This window comes from Mugil cephalus, chromosome 7 (assembly GCF_022458985.1).
Source record: "Mugil cephalus isolate CIBA_MC_2020 chromosome 7, CIBA_Mcephalus_1.1, whole genome shotgun sequence".
NCBI lineage: Eukaryota > Metazoa > Chordata > Actinopteri > Mugiliformes > Mugilidae > Mugil > Mugil cephalus.
The window spans coordinates 11,958,948-11,977,385 of NC_061776.1; the positions used below are offsets into that span (position 1 = coordinate 11,958,948).

Sequence of the window (18,438 nt, forward strand, 5' to 3'; positions counted from 1 at the left end):
TGTGGTGTACACTGCATGGAAGAGTATTCAGATATTCAGCTTTGCAGCAAAGAGCAGGTCCAGCTGGTGCTGTTCCTCCAATGCAACACGCCGCCACCTAAAAAATATTTACACACACGCACAAAAAAAAGTCTCCTCACACAGGGTCTAATTAGCAGTAACCGCACATGCCCTACAATTAGCACAACAAATCTTTTGGCATGCTCACCATGGAAACACCAATGTTTTATCTGACTCGAGTTACTGAATGGGGAGGTGGGTTCAAGTCTCACAGTGATGCATGTTTTACTTCCTTGGATCCACATGGATTAGGGGCAATTAGGGCCCATGCTCCTAAGACCACACAAGTTCACACTTTAGCTTTATTGTGACTTTATTTATTTTTTTAACATTCAAAGCCAAAAGATACATCAAAATATCCAACAGATACAACAGCAGCCAAAGAGGGCACGTTATATGTACACGAGGCTCGGATCTGGGCTCAGTCTGGCTGATATTGTCTTAATGAATACAGATCGTTTATTTCATGATGATGATCAAGAGACACGTACCACAACCAAGCAAACAAATCCTCTGTAAGGCTTTGATCTATTATCTATCTAATCTAATCTAATCTAACTACTGCAGTTTGAACATACAGGATATAGGTATGAGTACAAAACTGACTCATTGCTGATCTTCTGAAGCAAGCACAATACGATTTATAGTCCGACACAATTTCTGGAATAGCTACTTTATCAGTTTTAAACAAGTAAGTATATTAGTAGTCAGCTCTATAAAAAGATCTGCCTGATCTTGTGGTTTAAACCACGTGGAATGAAAGAAATCCAACATACACTACCAAAAGTACTGTATTTGTATATATATATATGTATATATATACATATATATATATTCACATTTGTGTGTTTGTGTGATTTATTTATTTTTTTTAATCAATGAACTGCTCAGTAACGTACACCTAATAAGCTGAAAAGATGACAGTAGTTAACATTCAGTCGCACTAAACACTAAAAACCCTGTTGCATTAATACGGGGTGTTATTATCATGCTGGCTTGTTGCCTTGGAGCCCTCTGCCCAGTTTTCACATTAAGTTTGAGACGATGTGAGAACGCGCCGCGCAGTCAACATCCCCCTCGACGAGGCGCGGCATCGCAGCTGGAAATGTTCAGCGGTGCGGAACAGCGTGGGATGTGATGATACTTTAGTTGAGCTTCACAGAACAATGTGTTGACAATGAAGCTCCATCAAGTCAACGCCCCGGTCAAGGAGAAAACACTCGGATTCAGGCTGTTGACTGATTGAGATGTGAATTACAGAGGATTCATCCCTGAGAGGTTTTTAAATGTCCCGCAGAGATTCTCTGTCAAAAGGCTGTTCACGAGTTAACAGTAACAGCCAAGCAACAAACTGCAACTCACCTAAGCACAATGCTCGTTTTGGGTGCTGCTCCCGGAATAACCGGGGACAATCACTGTCCATTGTGTGCCCCGAGCAAAGCTTGATCTTTCTGTATTCACGAGAACCATATTATTCATTTGAATGTCAAAGGTAGAGGACGACGTACAAGATCAGCTCGATTAAATGTGAACGGACACCACATGAATGGTTTTGGTTTCTCTTGGATATCTTTTTTTTTTTTTTTTGCACTACCATGAACAATGTCAAAATTTATTTCTCGTCCACCTTTGACTTCTTCGCATATGGATGTCATAAAGCATGAGATATACAGAGATTAAGGTTCCAGCTAGGCTTTTTTCTCCTCGAGGCATCTTTGCACTCATATGTCTAATAGGTTTATTTTAAAGTCTGATTTTATTCTATATCTTTCTTTATGTTAACAAAAAAAAAAAAAAAACTCAAAAGCACAATAATCAACACTATGAAAAAAGAAGTAGAGCAACTATTTGCTGGTCCAGCACTTGTCCAGGGAGTATTCATGGCAGCAGACTAGATATTGTTTGGTTCAGGTCTTTCCATGGGATTTGTTATCGTGTAGATTAACACCAGGTTTATTCTTTAACTTTAGATTTTTTCCAGATTCTCTGATCAATACGCTGGACACAGAAATAGCCCCCCCTGCCTTCTCTCTAGACTCTCGCTCAGATTGCAGTGGTGATTTGCGTCAACCCCAGGTCATTGGAGTCCTCCCAGCTCTGATAGCGCGTAGGGGACATGTCCAACGCTAGTCATACAGGCCTGGCCTGCCTCATATCTCCGCGAGTTTCTGTAGGGCACGAGTGATCCCGCAGAGTGCTTCTCACTCGGCTCACCCCCTGAGAGTCACCGTGTCCCTGGAGTCCGGGGCAGCAAAAGTCCCTGAAGCACCTCTTGAAGTTCTCGTCCAGGAAAGCGTACAGGATGGGGTTGAGGCTGCTGTTGGTGTAGCCCAGCGCCACGCAGAAGAAGTAGGCGGCCATGACGGCAGTAGTCTCGGGCACGTTCCCCGACAGGGCCTTGACCAGGATGAAGATGTGGATGGGCGTCCAGCACACCACGAAGACGGCGACCACCACCAGCACCAAACGGGTGATCCGGCGAAGGTTGCGGTCCTTCTCGCGCGAGCCCGACAGCAGGCGCACACTCTTCAGACGCATGACCATCAGCGTGTAGCACACGGTGATGATGATGACCGGGGCCACAAAGGCGAAGATGAAGACGCAGATCTTCATCAGGGTGTCCCAGTAGGAGTACGGCTCAGGGAACTGCAAAGCACATTCGGTGGTCCCTGTGAAAAAGATTTGACCAAATCAGATTCACAAAAACATTCGCGCACCAAGCTAGCTACTTTTTCTGCAAGATTAGCGCGCTAATTTTGCTTATTTAGCAGATATGGCACAAGACGCAAATGTGATTTTAGTCCTGCATACAGTCAATTAGTGGACATTGTCCTCAGCAGCACACACACCAGACTTACTCATTATGAATGCTAAACAGGAGGTTCAATGTAAAGTACTGGCAAAAACAAACTGAAAAGATAACTAAAGGGCATGGAAGTCATTCAAGCTTCATTTGATTCCACCCAATACTTGTCAGGGTTTCCTAAAGTTACCTGACACCTGCAAGCTCAACAAGATTTATCCTTTGAAAGCTGTGAATGTCAATGCAAGGTTTCAAGGCAATCAATCCGGTAATGAATCTAGACTATCCCTCAGTCAAAGTTGACAACAACAGTCCAGCAACTTGTTATTCTTGGACCTCTAGCAAGGCTAATAAGTATGCAGAGTGATCACGTAGTGTCGTCATTACAGAAGTTCCAAAATTACTTCCATCATCTGGTCTAACAGCTCTGAGTAAAGTGCACTGTACTTGCAATGAATGGAGCTTGAAAGAAAAGAAAATCGTTCAAGGTTTATTCTTGGGGAAGGAAACCCTACTACCTCCCCTACACTGCGGGCTTATCGTGGAATCTAAAGCAGCCAACTGAGATAATTGAGGTAATCTTTCCGAGGGACGCTGAAATGTAAAGGAGATGTACGATTTAAATCGCCTGTCCTTGCTTTGTCCTTTCCCCACTCACAGAAGGTACGCTCTGCCTCTGCACCAGACACACATACAAATAAATGGAGGAGACACGAGAAGAGGGACTTGTAAATCGCTGCTACACGGCTAAACGGTCAGTGTACCGTTATTGGTTTTGGTGCTGCCAAGCACCATGGCAGGGATGCCGGCGGCCGACGACAGCAGCCAGATGATCACGTTGATGATTTTGGCTTTGACGGGCGTGCGGAAATCCAAGGCCTTAACGGGGTGGCACACGGCCACGTAGCGGTCCACGCTCATCATGGTCAGCGTGAAGATGCTGGTGAACATGTTGTAGTAGTCGATGGAGATGAAGACCTTGCACGCCACCTCGCCGAACGGCCAGGAGCTGAGCAGGTAGTCGGTGCTCTGGAAGGGCATGGTGGTGGTGACCAGAGCGTCGGCTACGGCCAGGTTGAAGATGTAGATGTTGGTGGCTGTTTTCATTTTGGTGTATCTGTAAGTGGGAGACGAGGTGCGAATGAGGAGTCTCTGATCATTTAAATCCTTTAAATGAAGCAGGAGATTAACGCAATCACCTTTGGAGATGAAGGTTAATTGACAATGTGCTTAGCTCAACAGCCTGCGTGACATGAGGTGAGACAAAAAACAAAAGAAAAATCTCTGTTTCACATCCATCTTGAAACGTGGCCTTCATTTTGATCTCAGCCACACACCTCTGTCTTGCAGGGTTGTGACACTGTTGTGTTGACTCAGTTTGCTCACAGACAGAGGTGTAAATACCCGCCACTGCACTCGGTCCCCGTAGTTCATGCTACGGTAAGTGTTTGCACGAGCAACAAGACAAAGCGATGCCAGGGTTGGGGCCGTGTTTATACAGCAGATAAAGACACTTGAAGCGGGTATGAGAGCGGCATGAGGCAGGGCGTCACGTTTAGACATCTAGACAACAGACAAACAGACACCTGCGACTGCACACAGGACTGTGTTTGTGCTGCATTTCCTGCAGCAGTGAGTGTTTCCAGGGCCACACTGTGCTGTGACATGTCTCACTGTCACACACAAAAATGCACACAAAGCAAAAAAAAACAACAACAACAACAAAAAAAAACCTTCCGACTGGCTCAATCTGCTTATACTGCAGATAAGGATCCTTCGAATAGGCTACATTTAAAAAGTCTGGCCACACTCCCTAATTCTGGAGCATCATCACGGGTCGGACCACACCCACGTTTGAAACAGGCCTTAATTTCGATCTAAGCTGCACACTTGTGAAAGTTTGTGAATGGATGTGGGACGCTATGACTTTATCTTTTAACAATCTGCCCACAGACACCCAGACAGGCAGACGAAAACAGACAGACACCTGGCAAAGCTAAAACCTATGTGGGGTGGTTCCTCGCGACAGGATGTGTCATCTGGATCGTGTATTGCCATGACACACACACACGCACGCACACACACACACACACACACACACACACACACACATGCATACAAAAGTTGAAAACAACCAGGCTGTAAAGACCTGGAATTGTTATACTGTGTAGCCACTGGTTAAAAGATAATTCTATTAAAATAAAATAAAAACACACACATATTATCATATTGTAACAACACACACTGGTGCAAAAAAAGGAAAAAAAAATTACTAGAGATTCAATTGATATGTATATATAAGTATATCATGTCCTATATTAACACTATTTTACATTTACTGATGTGACCATACATTTGCTTTTGACACGACATGCGCATTTTGCATATTTCCAAGTTAGAAAAAAAAAAAAAACTCACCGAATGATGACATACATCACCAAACAGTTTCCCACCAAGCCCACCACAAACACCACGGAGTACACGGCGACTATGATGGGGATGATGGGCGACATCGGCTCGGGCTCAGCATCCCAGGTGCCGTTGGGGGTGTAGTTGAAGATGTCCGACTCCGACAAGCCGGGCTGCCAGGTGAAGTTTGGGACGCACTCCCCCGGCTGGCCCGAGGGACACCGGTCCTCCTTGAAGATGTGCACCACGCCGCTCTCCATGGTGCTGGTCGCTGATGCTGCGGGGCGTAAACTGGCCGCTCAACTTGGACTAATGTCAGCCCGGAGACTGAATCTGGGTCTCACACGCGTGCTAAAATAAAATAAAATAAAAAAAAAATAAAAGAAAAAGAAAGAAAGACAAATGGAAACGTGGTCTATTGGTGCGGACTGTGGGTTCTGTGAGAGAGAAAACGCGCGCACCAGCCGGCGCTCAAGGACATTATTACACAAGTGTATCAACACCTTACCTGATTTTGTTTCCCTGCTTCCCAAAAGTTAATTCACTTGAATAAAAAAAAAAAAAAAATTAAAACAGCCTCAGCAGCTGTTAAGGACGCTTGGTGACGTGCGACTGAAATCCAGATGCACAGAATGTGGCGGGTTTCTGGGTAGTTGGCGAACGAGCAAATGCACTGCCTGTGCCACCGCTGCGTCCTCGACGGTGCGCACTGGAAGCCCGCACTGCACATTCAGTGACATCAGAGGCTGAGCCAACACATATGACTGAGTATCCAGCCAGAAGAAGGTCTCCAAACACCCGATAAGCTGGAAATATAACCAGCTCTGTTTAAATTGGCTTTTGCATGATTTGCGGTGCAAGTAATTACTAATCACTTATGGCATGCCACCATTACAGCATCTTATTCCAGGTTAAAATATCTTACGTTTTTTTTAAGATATTTTGATGAGTTCACAAGTTGCCAAGGCAAGCAGTACGTCAACAACACATGCACATCTTGAAATAGTTTGAATTCCCATTAATGCTGCTATAAAATCTTCCCTAGCAACTCCCCTGAGATGTTCCTCCGCAATACGAAAAGGCACATTGAAGAGGCATGAAGTGCGAGAAGGACATTTGATAACAACCCTCAGATGATTGCATCTATGTCTGGCCAGCAGCATCAAGGGGTAAGAAATATGGCTTCAAAGAAAAACTGATCATTTCCCCATCACCATGTTTTGACTGCTCTCTGGTTAAATTCCTTCCTGCTCTAAGAGCAGAGCAGCCTTTTCTTTTTTTTTTTTTTTTTACTGCCTCTCACATGTCCTCATAATTTACACCTCCTTTCATGTGCATCTCCTTCATTTTTATCCCCTTAACACGACTCTAAAAAAAAACACCACTGCAGTGGCACGAAGTCAAAACAGCACCAAGAGCTCGAGATGAAAAAATCTGTAAATGGAAAAGCTCTCCTCTCAGCAGGAATCGCAGGCTATCCCTCTCCTCGACACCGCCACCTCCCACCCCCAACATAGTAGATATCAGGTCATAATTAAGTGGGGGAAGTTTCCCTTCCCTCCGTTCATACATGAACAGCTGTTGCTTGGAGACCCATTGTGGCCAGGTGTTGCTTAAGTGACAAAGCCTTTCTGCGAGTTTGTCTCCATTGTCGAGGAGGGCACAGGCTTCAGTTGTTGTTTCTTCCCTTTTTTTTTTTCCGGTCATTGTAAATGGTTGGTAAACGTTCACTACTTGAACCTTGACCCGACAGTAGCAGAGGATGAATCACGCCTTTCCTCACATCAGATCCAGTGGAGGAAAAAAGATGCTAAATCTTAATGTATATATAACAAAGCTGTGTTTCCACATAGATACGATCTGCTAGTCTTCCTCTGGCACTTGAAACATTTTGTTTTTAATTTGAGCTCAAGAGAAGGAAAAGGAGAAGGAGGAGGAGGAGGAGATTAAGCGCTTGTTATGTAACCTGCAGCAGTTGAGGTCAAGAACAAACTCCCCCCTTTCAGTGAACTGAACCCGAGGTGCTGTCTGCTCGGTGAGAAGCTCCAGTTAATGATTTCACGATGGAGACGTGCACTGGACACAAAGGGAAAACATTCTGTGAAGCAATTACTCTCTTTTGTTGGGATTTCCCAGATGTTTACGCAACAATTGTTTCGAGCGTTCTTCTCCATCAGACAGTGACTGTTTCTCAGAATGGGTTTCAGTTTTAAGTCACCCTACAACTATATTATTGATTAGTCTTCAAAACATCCACCTCCACTCCCACACTAGACCGGTTACCGCGAGCAACTAGAAAGAAGGAACAGCAGAACAGCCTGGACATTGGTGATGACAGAAGAAAAAAAAAAATACCAGATTTACATTTGAAGTTTAAGTGTTAGTCTACTGGATCTGCTGGAAATAAGGCTTGTAAGAGCAATAGGAGTGAGAGTGAACTCTTAAAATTCTCTGTAGAGCCGAGGGGAACCGAAGAGCTAGCTGCTACTCTGTGGGTTGGTCACCTTTTAGAATACAATCATTTGACCATGTGATTAAATAAATGGGAGTTTGAATGTGAAAACCTTCTTTTTACTCCAAACTTCCATCACTGTATTCGCCCATTGCGATCAAGGCCATTCCTTCATCTTCCCTTTCATGTTTTTTAACAAGGGATAACACTGTAGTTTAAAATCCTGGGTTAACCCTTCAGTTGTCTTCTCATCGGTGGCTTTGCCCTCTCTGGTCAAAAGTGACCTGGTCTGTTTGACTATTTATATTGTCTGATAACTACTGCCATGAGGAGAAGACCACATTTTTTATAAAATTATGTAACATGAAAACATTTTACCTAGAGGACAGGAGGAAAGAAGGAAAAGATTCAATGAACGATCAAATTCTTTTTATGATCTTTGATAACTCACCTGTAATAGAAATACTGTTGTCACTAACAGTTTTTCATAAACGTATTCATAGCCATAACCTTCCTACTCTCTCTGGGGGATTTCAGGACGGGTTTTGCGAATCATCTTGAGTCTATTTTGGTAAACCACCCCCATCCTAATTTCCTGTCCATCCCGTTGTCCCGTTCCCACCCTTTGTCTGGAGATACAGTGTCACTCTGGCATCTGTATTTGTACAGTTCAATTTTCATTTAATTCTCTCCAGCTGATCCTCTCAAGCCATATCGAACAGTGGGCGGGAGCCTTGATCTGTGAAGCTGAATCTCCAGGTCCATCCACAGACAGTCTGTGAGACAGTCAAGGCCACCCCAGTGATGTCATGACTCTGGTTCGTTATTGTGCTCATAAGGTAATAGAAATCCATTATCTGCATCCTATGGCAACAGGATTTCTTCTGCGACCTTTCTGGATCTGGAGGCATTCATCGCTCCCTCAGTTGTGACCTGCCTCCTTGTCCTTGCCCTGATGCTGCCACCGCCGTGCTGCACAGTAGAGATTTGATTTATTTGGTTCAGAGCACGCTCCCCTGTTCTCCACACTCACGCCGGGGTCCGGTAATCTGTTCCTATTGATGAGATATGGGGTGATTTCTATAACTACAGATTACTCCCATCAAGATCCATTTGCAGAACTCACGATGGTGCCTCATCATTTTCCCGATGTGTATTTCAATCACGGCGCTTTGTTTGAAATCACAAGAGAGAGGGGGGAAAACAAAGACGGACTCGGGAAAAAGGCCTTATTATTAGCTTCATGACAATAGGCTAGAAACAGGGTTTTCTCTAGTAGCTAGGAAGGGTTGTGCTCTTTGTCCCCGTCAGGAACAAGAGTTAACCGCAGGTGCTCCCAGTTAAAACACAGATTAGATTAAAATACTAATAGTGTCCTGTGACGTGTTAAAATCCACGTACGCGTAAAGACTGCAAACCGAGCGGCCCCTTATCAGGACAAATGCATCCAGCGAGTTCGAGCGAGGGGAGCTTTGTATGCGGACGCCGTGCTGCCTCACAAACATCCACAGGTATCCAGATGGTGCGGTCACGCCAGGTCTTCCCGGTTCTGCTCTGGATGAAAATGACTTGGTTGCTGAAAATGTGATCGGCATGTGTTGCTGCTCTGGCCCTTCTTTAGGGGATTCAGCGGCGGTTTGGCACCGGCGTTTTCTTTCTGCTCTAATTTGGTCAAAAGCAGACACTCGTTGAGAGAGTACTGCACAATGTCCTCAGATTACATCGGATTCGGCCATTACTGTTGTTAGATACAATGAAACCAATAAGACAACAATCCCTTTGTTTGCTTTTTTTTTTTTTTGGCAGGGTACAGGGATTATGCTAAGTGGGTGCTGTTTAAAGCGAGAGGCCGCGGCGGCTTAAGTTCTCTTGATAACACACACCTGCCAAACACCTTGGACATTGTCCAGAGGAGAACGGGTGCTGCTACGTGTTAGCAGGTGTTAAGAAAAGCATCCTCATTTTACTAATTGTGAATAAAACTTTCGCACAGCACTGAACATCCGCAGTGTAGAGCCACTGACGTACTGGAGCTTTGCATTGTGTGTCAGTAGTGTATGGTCGTTCGTTTTTATTTTATTAATTGTAGAACTATTTGTAAGGGTTTAAATCGTCCATTCTTAAATGATTTATCCTCTACTGTGTCTTAACAGTCTAAGCTCCCAAAACTCAGCATTCAGCTATCAAACGCTCTGTAAACCCAGGAATAAATCTTCAAGAAATTATCCATGTGAGCTGGGTTTTTTTTTTTTTTTTTTTTAATTTAACAGCCAGAGTATCGTCTGAAATTACAACCTAGAGTGACTGCACACAAAAAATGATTACAGTGCACCTGCGCTTGGCTATAAACGATATGAAATCATACTCTGAACCCCTTGAGAATCCATTAATTCCACTGTGGTGTGTCATGCATGAGATACTGAGAGGTATCCACAACTTAATGCTGCACACAGCAGCAGCTTTTTTTTTTTTTTTAATTCAGGCATGAGTTCAAGGTGTAAGCAACACACTCGTATTTGTCATTCTCCTTAGACGCGGCCCTAAATCAAGCATCACGCTGCGCTGCTGTCGGCACAGCCTTGTTTTGATCGTAGCCATGGGAACGGACAGTTTCTGACCCATGGTTACAAGAGCAAAGGGATTTGATCGATGAAGCGAGGCAACAATACCCGTCGCCTTGAAAGCTGATGTAACAATCTGCCGGGCAGGGTGAATAAAAGTGTCAAACGCAAACAGTCGGGGAGCGTGAACCACAAAACTTATTTTTATTTGCCCTTGACGTGTTAAACAGCATGAATATTCAGGAAACATGCAAAACGCAGTGTCGAGAGGGAAGGAATCAAAAAAGATCGAACGGCCGAGACCAGTCGTACTGTGAGAAGGCACTTGCATCAGGGGAGTTTCATCTAGACACCAAACCTCAGAGGCTGACTGTGCACACAAACACCTGCTTTCACTTTTGTCTTGACCCTGAGCAACACGGGTGGGTAGCATAATAAAGAAAAGAAAAAAACATCTGTTTCAAGGGTCAGGATTCACACAGTTGTTGCAGATGAGCACGCACAGGGACCATTGTGAGCCTCTAAATTGTGTTTGGAGAGCAAGGCAGGGTCAGGCTCCTGCAGCCCAAAGGCCGTAAGCCCGAACATAAATATTGGATGTGGGCACGTTCCAGCTCTGCACCAAGTTTTAAAACAGACAGAAAGTTGATTTTTGAATTTTACAAAGATTAAGGACAAGGTGTTCTTTATCTACCAAGGTGAAATGTTAGTACACGGGAGAAATAAAGGGCGTCTGCCGGAAAGTTTAGGAGAAGGTTCGTCATATGTGAGAATATGTGACTTTCGCAGTTAAACAACATCGTCCACATGGAGTTTAACTGAAGGCATCTGGAAGCAGATTTCCCATGGGCACGTTGCTGCCAGCTTGGATGTCTGTCTGCATCATGTATAAGCAGCTTTGAGTACAGCACACTGTAGCTATTGTAAATACTCATACACTGTGTCATGAAAAAGTTTGGCTACGCCCGGGCAAACACAACATTCCGTTAATATTTGATGTGCAAAAATTATTGCACGGGTGAAGTAAATGCTGTTGGTTTTTCAATTATTTGTTCAATTTGATTTTCGTTTTTTCTTTCTTTCTTTCTTTAAATGTGAAAATATGAAAAATTGTCAATTCAAAGTAAAATTTCACATCCCCCTGTAGTACCTCCAGGGACCACCTTTGACTTTGTTTATAAGACGTTACCAGGCTGTCGCCATCAGTTGGAACCAGCCCTCTCTCAGTAAACATTTTATTCCTTCAGTGATGAGCTGATACTGGTTCATATTCAGCAGCCCACGCTCATCTTCAAGTTGTAGACATGTCTGTAATAAAGTGAATTTACAAAGAGCAAGTATCTTCCAGAGTATTAGTGATGCATTTGTGTTTATTTAATATTTTAAACTGAGTTGATTGTCATTTATAGTCTGTCGACGTCATGAATGCGAAGGCTAAAAGATTTAAACTGTAAATCTACACAAGCTAACATTGATGTAGTATCTTTGTAGTATTTTTATCACAAGCATAAACTTAGGAGCAACTATTCGTTACCACAAATGTTGTCCCATCAATCTCTCACATAACATTAGTTCTATTCTTCAAATAGTGAGAAAAGAACTGAAAGTAGCTCTTGAAAATTTGTAGAAATCTGATATTTGTTAGATCTTTTTTGCTGAGGCATGAAGACATTTCAGGAGTTGGAGACCAACAAAACCAACAAAATTCCCCAACAAGATTTTCAGCTTGTTACTCATTCTTTATGTTTCCTTTTGGTGTGTCACTATTACACAGAGGAATTTATTATTTTTTATTTGCATTGAATAAGTTTTACATCGAGCTTGAAGGTCAAGATAAATTTATTTATGGTTTGACTGGTTGATTGATTGATTAATTGAGATCACCTCTCATATGTCCACACTGACCTGATATAATGTTCCGATGGAATGTGATGTCATTGCTGTAACTAAGTTACTTTTTTAAAGAAGTAATCTGATTACTTTTTCAAGGTAACTATGGTAACACTGGTTGCCATGGAATGTATGTCAGAATCTTTGATGGTATGTGATGTCATCATGGCTTTGATCTGTAGAATGTTGCTGTGAGTATAAATAGGGATCAGCTCCTAAAAGCCACACGTGAGTTATTGATCGGTAAACCTACCAGAAGACACACAGCGAGCGAACGTGAAGATTACTTCATATTCAACACAGCAACAGTCAGAGATTCGAACAGTAAACACTATTCGATTTGAAATGGAGACCAGTGCTACAAACAGCTACAAGGTTCACAGAACCTTTAAAGTTACCCTGCGTAACTTTAGGCACCAAGTCTACATTCCAAAGAAGTCTGCCATGACGTCTGCAGAGGAAAACAAGGAGAAGTCTCAGCCAACGGACTCCAGGAAAATCACTGTTAACTTCCAGGAGGAGGTTGAGCAGAACATCAGCATCCAGCTCAACAACGAAGACTTTCCAGCTCTCCAGACCGAGCCGACTCAACCCCAGGAGTCACAGAAGAACTCCAAGGCCGCTAACCTGAGGGGACCCCGTAAACAGAAGAAGGACAAGATGGCAGTTAAAATGACCTACGCGCAGGCAACCAAACGTGCATCACTTGCCAACTCGCCTACACTGTCCCCCACAGCCGCCGAAGTACCTGGTACAGCAACTGAAGTACCAGCCACAGCTATCACAGTATCTGATGCAGCTCCAGGGATTCCTGTCGCAGCTCCCACAGTACGTGAGCCAGCTACTGGCATTAGAGCTGCCTGCCTGCCGCATTTCCAGATGTGCCTGCACCCACAGTCTCCGATAGAATGCCTGCCGCATTATCTCCAGAGAGTGGCATTCTGCCATATCTCCAGATATGGCTACTGCATTTCCAGAAGTGCCTGCTGCATCTCCAGAAATGCCTGCCGCATTTCCAGATGTGCCTGCCACATCTCCAGAGGTGCCTGCCGCATTTCCAGAAGTGCTTGCCATATCTCCAGATATGGCTACTGCATTTCCAGAAGTGTCTGCCGCATCTCCTGGAATGCCTGCCGCATTTCCAGATGTGCCTGCCACATCTCCAGAGACCAGTGCTACAAACCGCTACAAGGTTCACAGAACCTTTAAAGTTACCCTGCGTGACTTTAGGCACCAAGTCTACATTCCAAAGAAGTCTGCCATGACGTCTGCAGAGGAAAACCAGGAGAAGTCTCAGCCAACGGACTCCAGGAAAATCACTTCTAACTTCCAGGAGGAGGTTGAGCAGAACATCAGCATCCAGCTCAACAATGAAGACTTTCCAGCTCTCCAGACCGAGCCGACTCAACCCCAGGAGTCACAGAAGAACTCCAAGGCCGCTAACCTGAGGGGACCCCGTAAACAGAAGAAGGACAAGATGGCAGTTAAAAAGACCTACGCGCAGGCAACCAAACCTGCATCACTTGCCAACTCGCCTACACTGTCCCCCACAGCCGCCGAAGTACCTGGTACAGCAACTGAAGTACCAGCCACAGCTATCACAGTATCTGATGCAGCTCCAGGGATTCCTGTCGCAGCTCCCACAGTACGTGAGCCAGCTACTGAAATGCCTGCCGCATTTCCAGATGTGCCTGCCACATCTCCAGAGATGCCTGCCGCATTTCCAGAAGTGCCTGCCATATCTCCAGATATGGCTACTGCATTTCCAGAAATGTCTGCCGCATCTCCAGAAATGCCTGCCGCATTTCCAGATGTGCCTGCCACATCTCCAGAGGTGCCTGCCGCATTTCCAGAAGTGCTTGCCATATCTCCAGATATGGCTACTGCATTTCCAGAAGTGTCTGCCGCATCTCCAGGAATGCCTGCCGCATTTCCAGATGTGCCTGCCACATCTCCAGAGACCAGTGCTACAAACCGCTACAAGGTTCACAGAACCTTTAAAGTTACCCTGCGTGACTTTAGGCACCAAGTCTACATTCCAAAGAAGTCTGCCATGACGTCTGCAGAGGAAAACCAGGAGAAGTCTCAGCCAACGGACTCCAGGAAAATCACTTCTAACTTCCAGGAGGAGGTTGAGCAGAACATCAGCATCCAGCTCAACAATGAAGACTTTCCAGCTCTCCAGACCGAGCCGACTCAACCCCAGGAGTCACAGAAGAACTCCAAGGCCGCTAACCTGAGGGGACCCCGTAAACAGAAGAAGGACAAGATGGCAGTTAAAATGACCTACGCGCAGGCAACCAAACGTGCATCACTTGCCACCTCGCCTACACTGTCCCCAACAGCAGCCGAAGTACCTGGTACAGCAACTGAAGTACCAGCCACAGCTATCACAGTATCTGATGCAGCTCCAGGGATTCCTGTCGCCGCTCCCACAGTACGTGAGCCAGCTACTGAAATGCCTGCCGCATTTCCAGATGTGCTTGCCACATCTCCAGAGATGCCTGCCGCATTTCCAGAAGTGCTTGCCATATCTCCAGATATGGCTACTGCATTTCCAGAAGTGTCTGCCGCATTTCCAGAAATGCCTGCCGCATTTCCAGATGTGCCTGCAGCATTTCCAGAAGTGCCTGCCATATCTCCAGATATGGCTACTGCTTTTCCAGAAGTGCCTGCCACATCTCCAGAAATGCCTGCCGCATTTCCAGATGTGCCTGCCGCATTTCCAGATGTGCCTGCAGCATTTCCAGAAGTGTCTGCCACATCTCCAGATGTGTCCGCCACATCTCCAGAAGTGCCTGTCGCGTCTCCATATGTGCCTGCTGCATGTCCAGAAGTACCCGCTGCAGCTCCTGCTGTAGATGGTGCATCTCCAGAGATTCCTGTAGCAGCACCCACAGCACCTCCGCCAACTTCTGGGTTGGCAGCTGGAGACACCCTTCCACAGGCTGCCATGAGGCCTTCAACAGGGCCATACAGGATGGACACGAGGTCTAAAGTCCAACGTTCCACACGGCCAGATAGGATGGACACAAGACCTAAAGTCCAACCAGGACCAAAACCGATGGATTGGATACCTAAATTACAGCAATCCACACCAAAGAAACGGGCTGAGACAAAACCTAAAGTGGAGCCATCTACCATGCTCCAATGTGCAGTTCCAGAAATGCCCGTCACTGCTCTCAACGTACCTGCTGCACCAAACCCTGCACAGACCACCACAAAGATCAAAGTGCAACCTTTGGCATTGCCAAAACTGATGGAGCTGACACCTAAATTGTCATCTTCCACCAGGCCAATACCTGTCAATGCCAAACTGCGCCCCACAACTTTCACCCTGCAAAGACTGGAGTCTACTACAGAGCCCACACAGCAGCCTGCAGCAACTAAAGTACATCCAATTCTCCAAATGCTGCGTGGAAACACAACTGAGAAACCACAGCCTGCTGTCAAGCCTGAACTCACCAGCACTGGGATCAAGAACGACACCTTACTTCAGATCTCGGAGATGGAGTTTCAAAGAATTCTGGGTGAAGGGACAGACAAGATCTCCTCCTTGGAGAAAGAAAAGGCTGCTCTAAGAAAAGAGTTGGAGCAACTGAAAGAACAGCTCACTGCCCAAGGAAAAGAGGCAAAAGAAGAGATGGCTCTTCTTCATCAGGAGCTCAGCAAGAAGACAGAGATGCATGGAAATGTCTTCCTGAAGGGTAAACAGCTACAAGAGGCTCTCCAGTCAGAAGAGCAAAAAAGGAAGGAAGCCGAGGCCTGTCTTCAACAACAAGCAGAGGAGACCACTAAAGTTAAAGCTGCACTGACTCTAATGCGGACTCAGATGGATGAGCAACAGCGTCAGTGGGAGGAGGAGAAACTCCACTACCTTTCTGAGAATGCAGAGATCACAGCAACTATGACGGCTGCAGCTACCAAGACGCAGGAGGACCTGGAAAACCAAAAAAGACAGTGGGACCAGGAAAGGGCCAACCTCCAGCAACATTTACAATCCGTGACCGAGGCCCTCGAGAAAACGGTGGAGGAGGGGGAAAACTCCAGAGAGGCATCAATGGACAGACATCTGGAACAGCAGGTTGAGGAGGCACCAAAAAAGGCAAAGAAGAAATCTCTGAAGAAGCGATTCATCAACCTTTTCCGAAGAACTTGAGAGACCCAGCCTCAGTCTGACCTCTGTCATAACCGCTGTCCTATCACCCACTCCCCGTCCAAAACCCCCATTTTTGTTTATTGTTGTGTGAATGTGAGTGTGAATGGTTGTTTGTCTCTGTGTGTTTGTCCTGTGATGGAGCCCTGGCCAGAGTGGCCTAGTGTCTCTCTGTGTTAACCCTGTGATGTACTGGCAGCCTGTCCTTACGGTATTGGACAAAAACATCATTTGTCCATTGCCTGCTGGAAGAAGCTCCAGACATCAACAGGTGTATGCTCTAACATCTACGGACAATGAATGAATGAGTGAATGAATGAGTGTCTTCATTAACAGCATAAAAATAAAAAAAAAAAAAAAAAAAAAAAAATATCTGAATTCAAACTATTGTTTTCTTATCGATAACACTAAACCTGTTTGACTTTAACAACATCACGTAATCACACAGTTATTCATATTAACATGCTAGTACAGCATATATATCCACACATATCTACATAATACACTTACTTGCACTGTAGATTCTTGTGATTTTGTTGGTGTGTTATGTTGATGCCTGTGTATGTTTGTGTACAAGCTACTGGACACGTGAATGAATGAAGTATTTTTCTATTCAATTCTACATTTCACTTTTATTTCAATGTTGTTATTGTCACGTGAATGGTGACTAGTCGACCTGATGCTTAAAAAGGGCATGGATGGATGGACAACTGGACGATGAAGTTTTTTTTTTAAATGCCAAAACCATAACAATAATAATAATTACACCCACGCCTTTCCTTTACAAATGTGTAGACACTGATAGGGGTGTTTCGGTCTTAAGGGATTCTAAGGAGATTTTTAAAAAATTACTTGAAGGTAAAAACAAAAACAAAAGCAAAAACAGCCTTGGGTTCTGTTTTTTGGTCATATTTAAATCTGATTTAATCCTTTATCAACACCTAAGTACATCCCAACAGCTGCCTCTATAAGGAGACCCTGAACTTGTTGATTGTTGCCATGAGTGCTGAATGAGCAGAAATATTAACGTAAATACAAACACCTATGTACAGCCAAGGACAAGGACTTTATTCAAATTCAGATGGGAGTGCTCCACCGGCAAAGAGCCCTTTAAGAGCCACTAATTAACAACAAATGGGATATGGAGATGTGTGGAAGCATTGTCCTCGAGGACCGAAGGTTTCTGGTCTTTCAGAACACAGCTGTGAGACTTGAAACTGAATTTACTCCAAGACCTTGAAGCTCGTCCAGTGAATCACCCCCCAAATGCTGAACAGGAGGCGTTTTTAGACTCCTCAACACATTACATGAAAACATTTTAAAGGGATTCTGATTTGGATGAGGATCCACGATTAATGTGACAGGGTGAAGTCTGTACCGCAGGTGACCTGAAGGTCTTGACTGTCGCTGAAGGATCAGATCGAGGCGGCAACAATTATAGGGTGGGAAATTATTCCTCTAAAATAGTGGGTGACTCACATTCCTTTTCATTTTGTTTTACATGAAGAATACGTCAAGTCAAACCCAGATACACACACTTAATTATCCGTTTGCCTGCCTTCTACGAGCCACCCCGTCCCACGTCCCCCTTCTTATAACCAGCTCTATCACTTCCAGAACGTCTGCACTAAAACCGTCCACCAACCTGACGCTGCCGTATGTATAACCTCACCAGCTCTTACCTCAATACATTTTTGTTCCCCCCTGATTAAAGTGTAGCGTAAACTGTGTGAGATTAGGAGAATCTTTCCACTGTAGCTGACCTCTGGTTACTTCATTCAGGCTGAATTGAAGATGGGAAAAAAAAGAAAATAATTCTCTGCATTACTTCCATTTTCACTACAAACCTTATGACACATAAATAACTGATTTTCATTTCACAAGCTCACAAGATTTTCTTCTTGTGACTTCTCCCTGAAGGCAGATTTGAGCAAAAATGGCATCAAAAGCTATTTGAAAAAAAGAAAAAAAGAAAAAGAAATGTTGTTACACAGGTGTTGTGACACATTCTGCTGCCTCCACTAAATAAGGTCTGGGAAGAAAACTCACTAATCTTATCAAGTCGGTCGTTGCATTTGTACCCTCATCAGTCACTGATGAAAACAAA

At 44.6% G+C, this 18,438-nt stretch overlaps 1 protein-coding gene across 3 annotated transcripts; it reads right to left on the reverse strand.

Annotated features, from left to right (window-relative positions):
* Positions 1-361: 361 nt before the first annotated feature.
* Positions 362-18,309, reverse strand: oprk1 (opioid receptor, kappa 1). 3 transcript variants are annotated; one of them, XM_047589448.1, is made up of 4 exons: positions 18,014-18,309; positions 5,282-5,623; positions 3,628-3,980; positions 362-2,729 (listed from the first exon to the last, which is right to left on the reverse strand). In XM_047589448.1, exons 2-4 carry the CDS (start codon positions 5,530-5,532, stop codon positions 2,191-2,193), a joined length of 1,143 nt encoding a protein of 380 aa, XP_047445404.1. In that variant the 5' UTR covers positions 5,533-5,623; positions 18,014-18,309; the 3' UTR covers positions 362-2,190. The 3 variants fall into 3 exon arrangements, with proteins under 3 accessions (XP_047445404.1, XP_047445405.1, XP_047445406.1); XM_047589449.1 differs by lacking the exon at positions 18,014-18,309 and adding an exon at positions 5,781-6,737; XM_047589450.1 differs by lacking the exons at positions 5,282-5,623; positions 18,014-18,309 and adding an exon at positions 4,063-4,994.
* Positions 18,310-18,438: the final 129 nt, after the last annotated feature.

What these genes read in the sequence shown, in the direction of transcription:
- oprk1 (XM_047589448.1), bottom strand. Translation starts at nt 5,532, where the DNA reads ATGGAGAGCGGCGTGGTGCACATCTTCAAGGAGGACCGGTGTCCCTCG. An exon ending in GTGATGTATGTCATCATTCG is followed by an intron (nt 3,981 to 5,281) that starts GTGAGTTTTTTT and finishes TCCCACTTACAG; the next exon opens with ATACACCAAAATGAAAACAG. An exon ending in CAGCACCAAAACCAATAACG is followed by an intron (nt 2,730 to 3,627) that starts GTACACTGACCG and finishes TCTTTTTCACAG; the next exon opens with GGACCACCGAATGTGCTTTG.